This window comes from Henckelia pumila, chromosome 1 (genome assembly GCF_033568475.1).
Source record: "Henckelia pumila isolate YLH828 chromosome 1, ASM3356847v2, whole genome shotgun sequence".
Lineage (NCBI taxonomy): Eukaryota > Viridiplantae > Streptophyta > Magnoliopsida > Lamiales > Gesneriaceae > Henckelia > Henckelia pumila.
This window is the reverse complement of record NC_133120.1, coordinates 132,520,267-132,538,292: the sequence shown is the minus strand read 5'-3', so window position 1 is coordinate 132,538,292 and position 18,026 is coordinate 132,520,267. Positions and strand designations below refer to the sequence as shown.

The 18,026-nt window shown below is 42.3% G+C and overlaps 1 protein-coding gene across 1 annotated transcript; it reads right to left on the bottom strand.

The window, feature by feature from the left end:
• Positions 1-4,207: 4,207 nt before the first annotated feature.
• LOC140874023 (uncharacterized) lies at positions 4,208-8,819 on the bottom strand. The gene is made up of 5 exons (XM_073277305.1): positions 6,383-8,819; positions 5,468-6,225; positions 5,173-5,290; positions 4,761-5,060; positions 4,208-4,596 (listed from the first exon to the last, which is right to left on the bottom strand). The coding sequence occupies exons 1-5, from the start codon at positions 8,817-8,819 to the stop codon at positions 4,208-4,210; spliced, it is 4,002 nt and encodes a 1,333-aa protein (XP_073133406.1).
• Between the last annotated feature and the right edge of the window lie 9,207 nt (positions 8,820-18,026).

Here is an 18,026-nt window from a genome sequence, read left to right as displayed (position 1 = left end):
ATACGCATATTCTGTTAGGATCATTGGAGTGTTTAGAGGGGGAGTGGTGAATAAACACACCACAAATTTTTTTTCTTATGAAGGTTAGCAGGTGCTCCTAAATGTTTTCAGCAGTCAAAAGCTGATCTCGTTCTTTCTAAAAGCAGTGGACTGCAATAGACTACCTTTAGCTTGTCATTTATTTTATACCCGAACTAGTAACCACGATAAACCACTTAGGACGTGTAGTGGCCTGAGTTTTATTTTATATGATTAGATGTTAAAACATGTTTAAGGGATCATTAATTAGGCATAACGTGTAAAAAATCAACATCGGAGAATTCAGATAGGCCTGGAGGGCCTGAGTGGTTCGGGAGGACCGAACCAAGTTTGGAAGGAACTAACCAGTTCGGACCATCCTAATTGGGATAAGATCCTCCGAACCCATAGTGCATCGTTGGCTTATGACACATCGATTTCACTTTGACACATAGCATCTCGGATCTTTCTAAGTCCAGTTCGGAACTTCCAAACTCAGATGTCTAGAAATGTGTCAAATCGTTGAGATAGGGGGCAGAACATGCATGAACCTATATTCTGATCTCTGTTCGGGTAATACGAACTCTGGTCTATAAATAAGGGCTGATTTCCTCATTTTTAGGCAAATTCAAAGAGTTCTGAAGATATTCAGCCTATATTCGAGTGTTTCTATGCATATTATCGACGTTTGGACACTAGAAGGGTGCTGCTAGGATTATAGCGAAGCTGTGCACAAGTTGTGAGCTCTCGACACTAGTTGGCTAACGATGGATGAAAGTATACTTGAGACTCTAGTAATTATTTGGATTTTTTTATTGAACTAGTTAAACCTTCTATATATAGCGACATGGTATTCACTTGATATGTAGACTTTTGTAAGGTCCAAAAATCTACAGAAGTTACTCACAAGAAATTATTTAAATAGCATAAAAAAATTATGTGTTTAATTGGCAAGATTATAAGATTTCATGAAAAAATGTTAGTTTTAATGTTTTTCATGTATGAGTTTATTCCGGTAACTAAGGGAGTCGAGACTAGTGGTAAGAATGTTTTCATGCATGATTTTGTGTTAATTTTTTATTCATTTTACATGATTTCGTGTTGTGTTAGTGTCATTTAAGTTTAAATTTATTTATTATTTCATTCATATGGTCTACATTTCACTTTCCCTGGTTTTTATGAAGGAACATTGAAGAAATCAAGATTTTAGAGTAAGAGATGAGCCGCAAGAAAGAATTACAGAGCAGCAATCATAAAAAATTTATTTTTCATGTTACAGATATCCAAATCTGATTTTCACCGAAATAAAGTATAAGAGGTTATAAAGCTGTTTTCCAAATTTCAGCTCGATCCGACGGCTAGAACTCCAGATATGTTTCAAGAAACTGCGAGTTGGGAAGGAAAATGTAGCACTTAGGCGCTGCTGTGTGAGAAAAAAAAAAATTTGGGCAGAATTTTATGCGATCGAGCGCGCCCGACGAGTCTGAAATAAAAACAAAACAGAAACTTATGCGCTCGAGCGGGTGTTTTTACCGCTCGAGTGCAATCGCGACATGGAAATTTATATTTTCGGATTCTATCAACAAAGTAAAGAAAGATGGCTGGATTTTATATTTTTGGATTTTATATTTTCGGATTCTATAACCGAAATTTACGGTCAACTAGCAATACAAATGAAGTTTAAGGAATTTTAAGTCAATCGTGTTTTACACAAATTTTTATTTAAAGTTTCAAATATGTATTTGTGCATCTTTTTATTTTAAAATTTGGGCCTCACATTTAATTTTAAAAGTTTAGAGGGATTTATGAGTATTTTAAGTTGTCGGGCCAACTTTCGGCCCAAGAATTTACTACAGATTGTGGGCACACAGTTTTCTCTCTCATTTCTCCCTCTGTCACGCTGCCTCTCCCTCTCCCATAACCCCGACGTTTTTGAAACATCTGCACACTTTTGAAGAATATTTGTCGTTCTTTGTTCGTGTGAAGGCTATATCGTTCTCAACGTCCGGATTTCTCTCTACCCAAGAAATAAAGGCGAGTTTTAAATGCTTTTGAAACCATCATTCAAGAATATATGTATTTTGAAAAGAAAACCTGCAAGTTGATGTGTATGTATTGTATAATGCATGATTTTCAAGAGTTTTTGAATCATTCTTGATGTTTTGGTGTAAAGTTTGTTGAGAATTATGGCTTGAGATGTGTGAATCATAAATTTTTGGGTTTTATTTTTTATATGGAAATTTTTGATACAAATATTTTGAAGATGATTGTTTTTGGATGAATTATTTTCTAGTTTTTGAAGTTTTTCATGTTTATGACCAAAAGTTTCAATGTTCTTCCTAGCATGCGGCGCCCTAGCGCTGTTAGGTAGCTTCTAGGCACTGCCCAAGGCGTGGCCCAGTCACTCATGCACCTCCCAGCAGTGCCTTAGCGTCTGGGGCTGCCCCAATTTTCTTTTAAAACACGTTTTCGTAGTTCAAAAGGCACTATTATGATCTTTTAAGGTGTTTTAAATATTTTAAGATGTTTCATGGAAAGCTTTTCATGTTTTGAAGTTTGAACAAAAAGAAAGACTCGCGTGTATCGATTTAGCTATGTAATGTATTTATATGTACTATTTCTTCATGAAAGTTATGTTCATTATGAAAGCATGAAATTTTATGAATGTAAAGATGATATAATCATTTTTCTTTAATTACCATTCATGATTTCAAGCACGAACGATTTTAAGTCCATAGCATTTAATAGCTTGAAAGACTATGTTTCTTATGATATGTTGATGTTTATTAAATAAAATGATGAAACATGAAGAAGTTTATGGAAGATGATGAATTATGTTATGTATGTATGTAAATGTTTTGATGTCTTGTGTGGACTTGTGGTGGCAATACGTGATTGGTCCCCCGGGATGAGCTCCGGAGAGGGAATATTTTTCCAAAAGAGTGAAATTTTAATATGCATATCAGCGACGGTCGGTATGGGATGATATGCATATTGGCACAATATTGGTATATGATGTACTAAATTATATGCTTGTTGTACAACGACTATGATCACAGGACCCAAAGGCTCTAATGGTTGCCACATTTTCACATATTTCGTCACTTCAAAATAAAGCAGTTGATTTTCATTTTCTATGCATGATTATGTTGTTAGACACGTCCAAAGCATGTTTTAAGATTTTTATTATGTATACTTTATTTCATATGTATGCTTGTTGAGTCTTTAGATTTACTATATTTGAATGGTGCAGTTGACAAAGATGCAACGAATGATTTTAATGTTGGACAAGACGCGGAGTAGCCAAGGAGGGGAGGAGTTTCATGTTCAGATTGTTACGAACCGTGTCAAGCATAGTTTTTATGTTTCCTAAACAATTTTCTTATTATTATGGTTTGAAATGAGTTTTATACACTGCAAGTTTTCATTTGGCTAGTTCGTTGATAGTTTTGGAGCACAAAGTTTTAGCATGCAAGTCAACGTATATTTATTTTTCAAGTTAATGAAAATTATTTTTCGCCAATTTATTTCTATTTTTTGCACATTTTTATTTTTTTTAAGAGCATGTAAGTTGGTGACGTCGTGAGGGACGTCACAGTTGGTATCAGAGCGGTAGGTTCTGTAACACAGTAGGCACATGCAATCTCGCTAAAGACTCGGGTACTTCTGTCATCAAGTTAGTAAGATTTATGCTTTAAATGTTAAAGTTATGAATTTAATTACGTTACTGATTATGTATTATTGTGAGAAAACGTGAGTTAATGATGTGGATGATGTTTTTTTTTTTTTTTTTTAAAAAAACACCGCCGGAAGCGGGGGGTTAGGCAGACCCCTACCTGTATATAAACATAAAAAAGCGATACAAATAAAACCTAACGGAGGAGGGGGACTAGGCCAAGACCTCTCCAAAAGGCTATACAAAGGTAATAAGAACATCAGAACAGCTAGGGTATCGAAAAATATACAACCAAAGCATCCCTAGGAAATAAGTATAAACAAATAACATCAAAGATAGCTAACTAAGTCAACGTCAGCAGTCATCCTGAGCAGCAAAAGCTAGAAGAGAACCACAGCTCGGCCCAGCAAAATCAAAAACGGACACTGAGGCGCGAAGAGTGGCTGGTATCAACCTGTGCAGTAAAACCTAGAGGAGATCCACAACTCCAGGCCAGCAAAATCAAATCCGACACTAAAGCGCCAAAAGAGGCTGGCACCATCCAGAGCTGAACAACAGATCAAAGCTATGCAAGAAATATGTCCAAAAGTCATGATCAGCTGGGAAGTCACTATACATAGGCCGCGAGAAAAAAGAGGAGCGACCGCAAACCAGCAGACCCAGAGCAAAAAAGCAGGAGAATGGCGAAGGAAACTCAAGCCATAACCTAACTCCCAAGAAGACTGGAAATCCAAAAAGAGAGGGGCACGAGAGACCGCCCACAAAACATCCAAACAACAGCAAGAACCAGGCAAGGAGAAGCACAGAGAACGCCTGGTGATCCATCACCCTAAAGAAGCAAAGCAAGCGACAGGGGAACAGACTAACTCCAAAAACTCCGAAAAAGGGCCGGAGAGCTGTACCTGCAAAGAAAAATAAATAGCTACATATATCTAAATCTAGGATGACCTAGACCAAAAAGGAGAGCAAACAAAGAAAAAGAAAGCCCAAGAGAAACGGCTATAAGCGAGCGTGAGGCTCTAAGAAAACCTAGATCTAAGGTAAGGAAGCCCGGAAGAGTCAGAACGGGCCAACGCAGCGATGGGAGTGGTTAAAGGAACACCAATCTCCAACAAACACTGCCTATGATCATGAGCCTGCCGCGCCAACGCATCCGCAACCGAATTCCCTTCCCGATAGATATGCGAGAAATGAACCGGCCTATTCCGCACCAAAACACGCGTCCTCGAAACAATATGGTCCAAATCCCAACGGCACCTCCGAGATATAAGAATCTGAATAGCAATCTGGGAATCAGTCTCAATCCAAAGGGGAAAAAGGCTAAGGTCAGAACAGAGAAGAATACCCCTCCAAATCGCCCAGAGTTCTGCACGGACATTGGATCTCAAACCAATGAACTCACTAAAAAACGCCAAGACCCTACCAGAAGAATCCCGGACAACCCCCCCCCCCCCCCACAGAAGACTCACCCGGGTTACCTCTCGAGCTCCCATCCACATTGAGCTTGAAGGACCCAGGTGGAGGCCTCAACCAACGGACGATCGCAGTCTTGTGAATCCGTTGGAGGCCGACCGAAATGCCCATCTTCCTCGCAGCCTGCAAAGCCCCCAGCCAAAGACGGGGCTTGATAACAGTTGCGGAATGAGCAAGTCTCAAATAAGACAAAATTTGGAACTTAACCTTCTACGCAGAGTAGGGTAAGTGACAGTTCTTAGTATCATTGCGTGCAGTCCAGAGGAACCAAAGCACGACAAAAGGAATGAATTCCCTCACATTACCCCCCGGAGACCACTCGCAACCCCTTTTACAAGCACTGAGAAATAGACTAAAGTTCTCAGTGGCAGGGATTCGAACTCTAAAGATAGCCCCAAAGAAATGCCACACAGAGCGGGCGATGGGACCGTCGATGAAAATGTGAGTGAATGTCTCCGAAATCTCACAGCACTGGCACTTGGACACAAGGGAGAAACCCCGCTGCTGGAGCACCTCATCCACAGGCAACCACCGATGCCAAAACCTCCACAGAAAGAAGGACATGGTGGGCCTCTTCCAGCGTCCCCAACATGGAGTAAAGATATCCGAGACTGAGCCTCTCGGTCTGACCTGCTCCCAAGCAGATCTCACAGAAAAGGCACCATCGGTGCTGTGGATCCAGATAGTCGCATCCGGCTCATCCACCAAAATAGGAATCTGAACGATCTCCTCCGCCACCGAGGGAGCGACGACAGCGCAAAGGAGATCAAAATCCCAGTCTCCCTCCAAAAGGAAGCTGAAAACACGCACACACCGATCCCCTCTGACATTACACCTGCTCGACAAAGGGGCATCACCCAACCAAGTATCATCCCAAAAAGAGACATCCCCAAGACCAATCCTCCATCGGATACCATGCTCCGCACGAGGTCTAATCTGGAGCAAGCGCCTCCAAGTGGGGGGAAATGGCTCCACGAGAAGGAGCACAAATAGGGCTGACAGTCCGGCAATACTTCCTCGAAAGGAATCTCGCCCAGAGAGAGGAACCCTGCCAGAATCTGAACCACAGCTTCATGGAAAAGGTGTCAACAATGTCCTTGAGCCTGCGAAAACCCAGGCCTCCTTCTTTCACAGGGAGACAGGCGCGAGACCAGCGGGCCCAGTGCCACTTCTTCTCTAAGGGTCTGGAGCCCCAAAGAAAATCATTGAAAATACGCTCCAATTTCTCCAAAACAGCCAAAGGAGGCTGGATCACCTGGCAGAGATAGATCGGGATCGAAAGGAGCACACTGCGGATCAGTGTCATCCTACTCCCAGGAGCAAGGGAATGGGACTCCCAGCCCTCCAGCTTTTTCCGGACCGACTGCAGAAGAGGCTCAAAGAGAGAGCACTTGCGGTTCCCACGGAAAAGCGGAGCACCAAGGTATTTCAAGGGCAGCTGCCCCTCCGCAAATCCAGTGATTTGCAGCAAACGGGAGCGGCGACGAGCGGTCCAGCCCGGAGGAAAGATCATAGCACTCTTGTCCACATTAACGAGCTGGCCCGAGCAATTTTCATAGTGAGCCAGAAAATCTTTGAGACGCTGAAGACCACGGGATCCCCCATTGGCAAAAATAATGACATCGTCAGCATAGGCCAAATGGGAAATCGGCAAATCACACCCAGACCGATACCTTAAATCAGCATGCTGGAGGAACAACCGGTCCAAGCCACGGGACAGATACTCCGCTCCAAGAACAAAAAGGAGGGGAGATAACGGGTCACCCTGTCTCAGGCCCCTCGAGGAAGCAAAGAAACCAGCAGGGGTGCCATTGACATTAACCGAGAACTTGCAAAAAGAAATGCAAGCCCTCACCATTCTCACAACCTGCTCCGAAAAACCAAACCTTCGGAGGACATCCAGAAGAAAAGACCATTGGACTCTATCATAGGCCTTAGCCATGTCCAATTTCAGAATGACATTACCACCACGGGCAGGGAGATTAAGACTGTGAGTGAGCTCATGCGCGAGAAGGATATTGTCAGCAATCATCCGCCCTGGCACAAAGCCAATCTGACTCTGAGAAACGAGTCTCCCCACCACCGACCGCAGACGAGAGTATAAAAGCTTTGAGATAATCTTGTTGGAAACATTACACAAGCTGATGGGACGGAAGTCCGTCCAAGCTTGCGCACCCTCGACTTTGGGGATCAAAGTGACCGTGGTGGCAGTGAAGCCATGGGGCATAAGAGAGCCCCAAAAGAAATCAAGGACAACGTCCATGACATCATGCTGCACAAAATCCCAGCAGCTCTGAAAGAAAACCGAAGAAAACCCATCGGGGCCCGCCACAATATCCCAAGGGATGGAAAATACGACAGCACGTACCTCCTCCAAGGAAGGTGCGGCGGCAAAGCTATGGTTCTCCTCCTCCGAAATCTCCGAGGAGAAGCCAGAAAAATCCGGAAGATCTAGGACAAAAGTATCTCCAGTGAGGAGGCGTTCGAAATAGGCAGCCCCAGACTGCTTGATGAGACCAGGAGAGGTGAGCCAATTACCATCCTCCCAAATACGAAAGATCTTATTAACCACATTCTTCTTCTTCACCATGTTGTGGAAAAGCTTCGTATTCCTCTCCCTGTCCTCAAGCCAATTACAAGCAGCTTTCTGCTTCCAAAAATCCGCTTCCATAGCGGTGACTCTAGACAGCTCCTCATTGCATCTGGACAAGAGGGTCCAGCTATGCTCAGAGGGATCCGCTTCACAGGCAGCCTCAGCCAGTCTAACCGACCTCTCCGCCTCAGCGATCTTAGCAAAAAGGTTCCCAAAAACATCTCGGTTCCACCACTTGAGGTGGCCCTTCAACCGTTTCAGCTTGGCAAAGAGCTTGGGCATGCCTTGCAAAGAGCTGGGCATGTTCCAGTTCAGCCTGATGGTTTGAAGGAACCCCGGGTGCCGAGTCCACATGCTCTGGAACCGAAACGAGCTCGGCCCCCGAGAAAAGACAGGAGCAGACACCAAAAGAGGACAATGATCCGAAACCGTGCGACTGAGGTGTTCAACCCTGATAGAGTTGAAATGGTCACCCCAATCCACATAAACAAAAACTCTGTCAAGACGCTTCCAAATGGACTTATTCGTCCAGGTGAACGAAGAGCCCTCAAAACCAGCGTCAACCAGCGCAGACTCCAAAACAAAATGATTAAACTCGTCCATGGGGAGCTGCCTCCCACCAGAAGAGCCAAGACACTCGGAGGCATCCCTCACGACATTAAAATCCCCCCCGACAAGCCAAGGACCACCAACAGGCTTGACCTGCAGCAAAGAAGCCCACAAGTCGCACCGTAAAATGTAGTCACACTTGGCATACACGAAAGAGCAAAAAACATGGGTCGGCAAAAAAGGAGCCGATACGCGAAGATGGAGGAACTGAGCGTGATCAAGGACACACTCCGCCTTCACATCGTCCGCCAAAAAAACCCAAATATGACCAGAGACATTCGACAGAACTCTCTGGAAACCAAGGCGATGAGTCATGAAGCGCTGGTCAAGTGCAATCATCGGCTCCAAGATAGCCAAGATCTTGACACGCTTCTCTTTCACCAAGGCATGAAGCCTCTCCTGGGACTCAGAGATCCTGAGTCCCCTGATGTTCCAAATTAGGCACTGCATTTGGAACGGGTGGAGTAAGGCCCCGTCTTCTTTCTAGACTCCTGGCGAGTCTGCTGTCGCTTCATGTCAGAACGAAGCGTTCTCTTGGAGGGTGAGACAGAGAAATCAAAATCCCATCATATCTCCCAAAATCTCTCCCATCACACGATTCAGTCCCACAGAAGGAACTTGAGTCGTCCTCGCTGACAAACTCAGTGATCGGATCAACGTCCTGACAAATAGTACTCTGCTGAGAGACAAGCCCCTCTAAGGACGGGGCGGAGGACTCCACAGGAGTCCCAGGAAGCGAGGGGATGGAGTGGCTACTGTGATTCAAAGTACAAGTATCAGTAGCCTCAAAGGAAGGCACAGGAACAACCTGCGAAAAACCAAGCTCCATCTCACCAACCACTGAAGAGGCGCCAACCTCTTCCTCTACCTGACGAGCCCAAGAAAGGGCCAAGCAGGGGTCAGATCCCTCATGGGGAGCGACAACAGACTGCGGGTCAGGAGCACCAACATCTCCTCCCATCGCAGTATCACTGGACCCAGAAGCAATGTCCTTAACAACATCTCCATCCACATGGAGATCTGGACTCTGCTCAGTAGACTCGAAAGGAGCCTCAGTCCTCAACTCAGAGCGACAAAGATCAGGCTCCTCAGGTAAAGACTCAAGAACTTGGAAGGCATTCTGATTACGCGGGATAGCCTGAGGAGGTGGCCGGCGCTGCTGGTTACGCCTTCTCTTCTTAGAAGTCCAAGTGCCCGCCCCAGGGGCAAAAGGAGCAGGGACTTCTGGGGCCACTGAGGGACCCACCACCTGAGGCTGCGGAGGAGGGTTCCCGGTCACTACCTTTTCCTTCCCAACAGAAGGCTTAGGGCGAGGAGGTCTTGGGTTCTTCCCGTGGGAATAGCACACAGAGGTAGAGTGACCCAACATCTTGCAATCAGTGCAGAAGGAGGGGACCCTCTCATAAACTACCTCAATCTCTTGGGTATGTTCACCCCATCCAACCCAAACGTGCTTAATTCGCTCCTCAAGCACGTTCATTTCGACACAAACTCGGGCAAAGGCCCCTCTCGATCTCTCAGCCGTATGCTCATCCAATTTGATTGGATTCCCGAGAATTCTGGCGATGGAATACAGGCTCTTCTTGTTATATAAGTGCAATGGAAGCTCAGGAAACCTGACCCAGACAGGGGCAATGGGCGATTCCGCCTCGAATTTGAATTCAGGGGTCCATTTCGAAAAACGGATCTCAACTTCTCCCACAAAAATCCCTCCCCTCGTCCAAAGACGAGCAAAATCCTCTTTCCAAGAAAGAGTGATGACCAAATATCCCCGAGGGAGGAATTTCAGAGTAAAAGAAGTCTTAAAACCCATTTGAGAAAAGGCAGTTGAAATCATGCTATTGGGAGCAGTGGACCGATTCCCCGTAATTTTGCCCCACCAAGGCAAACTTAAAAGGCTCAATAAAGGATGAAATTACCTCATCCGAGAATTGAATACCAAGTTTTCCATCCCAAAAAGTCGGCTCGAAGATCCTCCATCGAATTGATCACATTTTCAAAGCTCTTCCTCGAAGCTCGAGGAGATGGAGGCGCTAAAGCATCCCGAAAAGAAACAGGGACCGAATCAGCAATTTTGGAGCTAGAGTTGACTGGCTGGTCAACAATTTTGACTTGAGCATCACCAATTTGGACTTGAGGGTCCAAGTCAACCATTTGAAGGTCAATATCACCAATTTTGACTGCATGGTCAACAATTTTGACCAAGTTGACTGAAGGATCACCAATTTTGACTTCGTTGACCGAAATGTCAACAATTTGGACTGGGTTGACCAAGTCAACAATTTGACCATTCAGATTTCCAATTTTGACCGTGCAGTCAGCAATTTGGACTGGGTTGACCACGCATTGACTGACTGAGTTGACACATTGAGTGCGACCAAGTGACTCGAGCGAGTTGACTCACGAGTCAACGGCCGGCGAACCATCGAGGGCCGGCGAGGTGGTGGAGAACACGAATTTGGGGTCCATGTGTGACTCGGACGGCGGAGGGGTAATAAAGACGTGACTCAGTGCGTGACTCGGCCGAAAGCTTTGAAAATGGGGGTTTCCGATCGGGAGCGAGGATTCCGGAATTGAACGATGGGAAATGTCGGAAAAAGCCAGGGGAGGTTGCTGAGAAAAGGAATTGGAAAAAGACCGAGCCATGGTGGAGTAATCGGGAATCAACACCGACGGGGCTAGGGTTTCGGAGGGGCGAAACGTAGATCTGATATTGAGCTCCGATGGATGAGAAATAAGGAACGGGGCTTGGTTCATCTGGAACGAAAATGGATGAGGGTTCCAGATCGGGGCTTGGTTTGAGCAATAGAGGCCTGAGATCGCCGGAAATGGAGAAACAAAAACCGGGCTCGGCATGAACAGTGATTGCGAGCATTCAGAGGCTGATTCCGACGAGCACAGGGAAGAAGGAGGAGCGGGGAAGGTCGGAAAATGATCAGGAGGAAAAGGCGATTCAAATGCATGGGTGGGAGCGCCGGAAAAATGGCTGGCCGTGAAGCTGGTCGGAGAAGACGACGGAGCCAAAACTTCAGGTGATGATTTGGCCGGCCAAACGACGTCCGATTGGCCTGAAATTTGAGCGTAGCTTCGTCTCGACGAGGCGCATCCGGTGGTGGGTTGGGCCGGCCAGGAACCGGCGGCGACATGGCGGCGACGGCAGCTGCTATTTTAGGAAAGTTGGGGGGCAATTTTGGGAGAAAAAAAAGCTAGAGAGAACATTTTTCAGCCGGAGAATTTAGTGTTTAGTGGATGATGTTGGACGTTTAGGATTATGGATGCATGTATAGGTCAGAACAACAATAATGCTAATGATCAGAACAACCAGTTTTTGGCTGGTTTAGCTAACCTGTTGCAAGAGCATAGTCGAGCTCAAGGGGAACAGATCTAGCAGCTGATTCAGGCACAGGCGAGAAATGGAGCACCTGTCTGCCTACCTGGTGTTACCAATCCAATCTTCATGTAGTTCAAGGATTTGGGACCAAGTGAGTTCAAGGATTTGGGAACAAGTGAGTTCAAGGGTACTACTGACCCTTTAGTTGCTGAAGATAGGGTCAGGTCGCTAGAGACTATCTTTGAGTTTATGCAGCTGACTGATGCTGATAGAGTGATATGTGCCATTTTCATGTTCCGGGATGATTCCCGCATCTGGTGGCAAGGGGCACATTTAGCACTGAACACAGCGACGCTGACATGGAATGGTTTCAAGGATGACTTTTATGGGTAGTAATTCACTGTTAGCACTAGGAACGGGCTAGCAAGGGAGTTTCTGTGCTTATAAAAGGCAATATGTCGGTGGATGATTATGTGAAGACGTTTGAGAGAGGGTGTTACTTTGTGCCCTTGTTTGCAGAAAGGCTGGAAGAATAGTTAAAGAATTTTATGGATGGTTTGAATGGAGCTATTCGGCATGATGTCAGGATGAGCGGAGTCACCACATATTGTGAGGTGGTGGATTAGGAGTTGTTGTCCGAGAAGGACATGAATGATATGATGAAAGAATCACAACAAAGAGGACTGCTTACGAGGGTCAGGACTAGCAAGGACCAAGCAAGAAAAGGCTGTTCCAAGCACAGTTTCAGGGGAGGCCACAACAGGCACAACCAATACCTTAGGGCCGCAGTTAACAGCTGGCACCGCTCCTAAATTTGACAACCGAGTAGCATGTCCCAAGGGTGGGAAGTTTCATCTTAGCTAGTGTATGATGGGTTGGAATGTATGCTACTTTTGCAAGAAGACAGGACACTATGCTAAGGATTGTCTGCAGTCTCAAGAACCGGTGAAAAGTTCTTTGTTATGACACAAGGACAAGTAGATCTGGACACTAATGGGTATGACTCATATTGCTGATTTACCTGCTCATGCATTGATTGATTCTGGAGCTACCCATTCCTTTATATCTATGGATTTTGTTGCGAAGTTAGGGATTACACCTGATATAATGTTTATGGGATATAGTGTTTCCTTACCTTCTAGTGAAGTGTTGCAGAGTATTAGCATCGTTAGGAATTGTAAGATTCGAATGCAGGATCATGTGGTATATGCTGAATTTTTTTTCATGACTGAGTTTGATGTTATTTTTTGGATGAATTTTTTATCCCTGTATGAAGATGCTATAGACTGTAAGTAGCGCACCGTCACTTTGAAAACATCGAATCATGATCCATTTACCTTTTATGTTGCACCGGGACCAAATTTGCCTTTTTTTTTTTTTTTTTTATCTCTGCTTGTAAGAATCGGCGTATGATGAGTAAGGGCTATGAAGGCTTTATACCAAGAATTACAGTGGATCCAGAAATATCACGGTCTAATTAAATGAAGTGAAAGTGACAATATATTTTCTAGAGGTGTTTCTTGATGATATTGCAGGATTACGCCTAGCTATAGAGGTGGAATTTGGGATTGAGCTGGTACCAGATGCCACACCAATTTCTATGGCACCGTACATATTAGCACCTTCCGAGATGAAAAGGTTGAAAGATCAGTTGCAATAGTTACTTGATAAAGGATTCATTAGGCCGAGTGTGTCTCCATGGGGCACACAAATACTGTATGTTTGCAAGAAAGATGGGTATATGAGGTTGTGTATAGACTACCGGGAGCTGAACCGGGTTACAGTGAAGAATAAATATACACTGCCAAGAATAGAAGAATTGTTCGATCAGTTGCAATGGGCAGTAGTGTTTTCAAAGATCAACTTGAGGTGGGGTTATCACCAGTTGAAGGTGAAAGATGAGGATGTCCAAAATATTGCTTTTACACTCGCTATATCCATTATGAGTTCCTTTTTATGCCGTTTGGACTGACCAGCACTCAGCAGCTTTCATGGACTTGACGAATCGATTCTTTCAGCCGCTTCTAGATCAATATGTCATCATCTTCATTGATGATATATTCGTCTACTCTCGTAGCCCAGAAGAACATCAGTAACACTTGGCTACAATTTTACAAAACCTAAAGAAGAAGCGCTTGTATGATAAGTTCAGTAAATGTGACTTTTGGTTGGAAAAAATTACATTTTTGGGTCACATAGTTTGTAAGATAGAAATTGAAGTCAACCCAGCAAAGGTAGTGGCAATTTGCAACCGGGTTACTGCGATGAATTCCACTAAGATCCGAAGTTTCTTGGGATTGCCAGGTTATTAATGGATGTTCATACAATATTTTTCCCAGATGTCCTTGCCGTTGACATCACTGAATAAGAAAGGTGTGAAATTCGAGTGGACTGACGAATGTGTGAAGAGCTTCAATGAACTCAAGGAAAGGTTGATGACAACGCTAGTACTAGAAATTCCAGAGGGAACAAGATGGTTTGTGGTGTATACAAATGCATCCAAAAATGGTTTGGGAGAATTTTTGATGCAAGATGACAAATATATTGCCTATACATCTTGATTTAAAGGTTAATGAGCGAAACTATCCGACTCATGATCTCGAGTTGGCAGAATTTGTGTTCACTTTGAAGATTTGGAGGCATTACCTCTATGGAGAACGTTGTCAAATTTTCACTGACCACAAGAGCCTATAATATTTCTTCACATAGAATAAATTGAATATGAGGCAGATGTGATGGTTGGAGTTAGTGAAAGACTACGATTGTGAAATTAGCTACCATTTGACTAAGGCTAATTAGTGGAAGATGCTCTTTCTCGCATCTGCGACATTATCAGAGTTAACCAACCAGCATCAGTTGATTTTTGAATTTCGGCGATTGATTTTAGAAGTGATTCTGCCAAATGAGGGTTTTCATTTGTCAGCATTGACAGTTGCACCAAATCTGCTTGACCGAATTCGACTAGGACAAAATTCTGATCAACAGTTAATGGAATGGAAGCGTAGAGATCAAGCCAAGGGCTACATGTTGTGAAAATTCCTCGCAAGCGTACGAGTGTCAAGTTTTAATATAGTGATAAAATCAGATATCGATCCCACAGGGAGTAAAATGAAAATATTTAGTACTTGTAATTAGAATAGTTCAAACTTTATCTAGAAAATCAAACTTTGAGAATTTTGCAATAAATAAAAATAATCAGGATGTTTTTTATAGCACGCACACAACTTACAGATATAATCAATCAGAGAAAATTTGTCTAGAGGTATAGATTTCACCTCCTTTCAACAAAATTAAATTCTAAATAATTAATCTTCATGAATTTCAATCAATTAATAGCCAAGAACACTTAAGTTTATTATTTTCCTCTCCCGAGCAACAAATAATGTTTATCAACTACAATTAAATTCCAATATCCCTATTAAGAATTTATCGTAGTGATCTATCACAAAGAAATGTTCTTTTTAAAAGCTCTGTTAAAATCATACACTCTCCTGAGCTGTATAAATAATTAACAGTGTAGTTTCTAATGTCCTATTCAAAATCCCCTCCCCCGAGCAATGATTTCAAATAAATATAACAAATCAATTATTGATCAGATAATTGAAAATACAATCAATTCTAGAAAAAACAATTAATCTAAAAGAAACTCAATCCAATAAAATCAAGAATTCATAAAAGCGTCTACACCAGGTTCCATCTGACCTCTAGACTCTAAAAATTTAGTTCATAATAAAATTATGAATAAACCAAAACATGTTCAAAAATCCAAACATATTCAGAATTAAATAAATAAAATATAAAAGAAACAAATCCGTCGTCGATGCCGTGTCCGGACTATCGAACTCCGTCTTCGTTCTTTAGATAAGCTCCATAAAATCCTCAAGAAAAATCACACGATCAAATCCCTTTCTCTGATATGTGTAATAGTTGTGGCGGCTCTCCTTTCCGAGTCTGATAAGAATTTCCTTTTATACCATGCACAAAAGCCCACTCAAAAGCCCATAAAATAATTGCCCGAAATAATAAAATTTCCAAATCTCGATCGGGGCGGGCGCTCTTGACTCCGCGCGGGCGCGCCTTAATCTCAATTTCAATTCTCTCAGAAACATAGCATTGCGCGATTGCTATAGATTAAGCGCTAACAACAAGCGCTAAAGATTGACCCAATTACAAAGCACAATACTGTTCAATCTTTTCTTCTCTTCAAATTTCTCTTCTTTTCTTTTTTCTTTCTTTTATTCTTCTTTTCTCCTTTTTCCTCTCATTTCCACATAAATTTAATAAATCACTTTAAACACAAAAACAACAAAATACCCACATAAATTTGCTCGAAACAAATATTTAACAATTAAAATAATATATAAATTAAGTATATAAAATACACTTATCAAATACCCCCAAACTTAGACTTTTGCTAGTCCCGAGCAAAACTATTCAAAACAATAATCTTCCAAAAACTCAAATCATCAAAAACTCACAAGAATAGTCAAAAAATATTATGGAGCAATGGCCTCAACAATGATTTTAAAAAAATTTCAAATCCAATCTCATCCAACCTACTAACACTTGAAAGTTTCAGTCATAATAAAATAACCGCATAAACTCACAATCTCCGCAACTCGAGTTCAAAACACCATTCTCCAAGTTCAATTCAAACATTCATAGATCATGAGGATTTTTCAAGGTAGCATAGGATCAAATAAAGGATATAAAATCAAAAACACTCATAATTAGATAAATGCAAAGAATAATAGTGTGTGCGTGTTTCGATCAAAATTCATAATCATTAAAAGCATCAATCAACAGTCCATAGGCTAAATTCTCGCAACTCTTCTCCACTAGTATATTGGGCAACTGAGACTCGGTCAATAGGACTTATTCAGCTTATAATGTAAGGTCTGGCTCATGGCTATAAATAAAGGATAAGAATTCAAATTAAGGAGTAATTTATATTCATGCTTAAACTCTAATTTCAACTCCTTTTCTTTCATACTTTCATACTTAATTCTTTCACAACTTTTTGATTTGTCAACTTTTTTCACAACTTTTTCATATTTTTTTATTTTTTTTTCTACTACCTCTTTTCATCTTTTCAAATCATCCACCACACCATTCCATTGTCACAAATATCAACTAGGAGCATAAAACAATTTAGCATTCAAATTACTCCCTTAAAGGTAGGAATTAGTGTATAAGCTAATTAGATAGTCAATGTAGGACCTTGAAATAATGACGAATGGGGGTTTATTCACACGTTTACACGCATGCCATTCGATTTTCAATAAAACTCAAATAAGGTACTAGGGATAACATAGATTAATAGGTAGCTTGAAAGGCTCAAACGAATTCAGAAAAATTGCCTAAATCATTCCTAATCTCAGTTTTGCTCGTATTTCGCCTCGAAGAGTGTCCGAACTAGTTCTAGACAAGTCTCAATCCACAATTTATTCATACAAATATCAATCAGTGCAGAAAGGATAATCATCAGCAGTTAACGATGATTTTCAAAAAAATTTCAGATTTTTCTGTACCTCAATGTACTAATATACGTGTAAAGCTCAAATGGACAACTAAGGATAAATTGATTCAATAAAATTCAAGGCCCAAAAAAATCCAAACAATGCCTCAATCATCTCTATGTCTGTATGTCTCAAAAATCAGATTCAAGTATTAATCACAAAGTATATAAGAAATTGTTTATTCACTTGGTTCCATTTTTTTTCAAAAATATTTGTCAGATAGACAGACAATCATGGATTTCAGTTATAACACAAAAAATATTTTTATCATCAGCCATGCATCCAATTCTTTCTTGACTTCTTTTAAATTCAACTCAATAAAACTCAACAAAAATTTAATCTATGAAGCACACAATAAAATCAACTACTCAACCAACCAACTAAATCAAACATTGATTCACCCCCCCCCCCCTAAACTTAATGTAATCATTGTCCCTAATGATTAAAAACAATAAAAGAACAAGGGACTCATACCTTCGACACCGAGCATCAGGACTCGGCGTCATCATCATCATCTCCATGGAAAGACGGAGCAACATCAACAATATCATCAGAAGACCACTGCGGAGGAGGTGGATATGGCACAACAGTGGGAGGATAATTCTGGGCGAGAGCGGCAGTGAAGTCATGCATGTATGTCATATGTGCTCGCATCATCTTCCACTACTTCTTCATCTAAGTAAGCACGACCGTAGAATCATCACGAGTAGAATACTCAGTGGCCGGATGCGTCGGTAGTGACATAGGTCCTTCCAAATGGGAAGGTGCTGGCTCAAAGTGTGGTAGTGGCTCAGAGGGCTGCGGTGG

Coding starts and splice junctions, on each gene's coding strand:
- LOC140874023 (XM_073277305.1), bottom strand. CDS start 8,819: ATGCAGTGCCTAATTTGGAACATCAGGGGACTCAGGATCTCTGAGTCC. Junction 6,226..6,382: donor TGTTTTGGAGAAATTGGAGC/GTATTTTCAATG, acceptor GCTGTGGTTCAG/ATTCTGGCAGGGTTCCTCTC. Junction 5,061..5,172: donor TGTGGATGGGAGCTCGAGAG/GTAACCCGGGTG, acceptor ATGTCCGTGCAG/AACTCTGGGCGATTTGGAGG.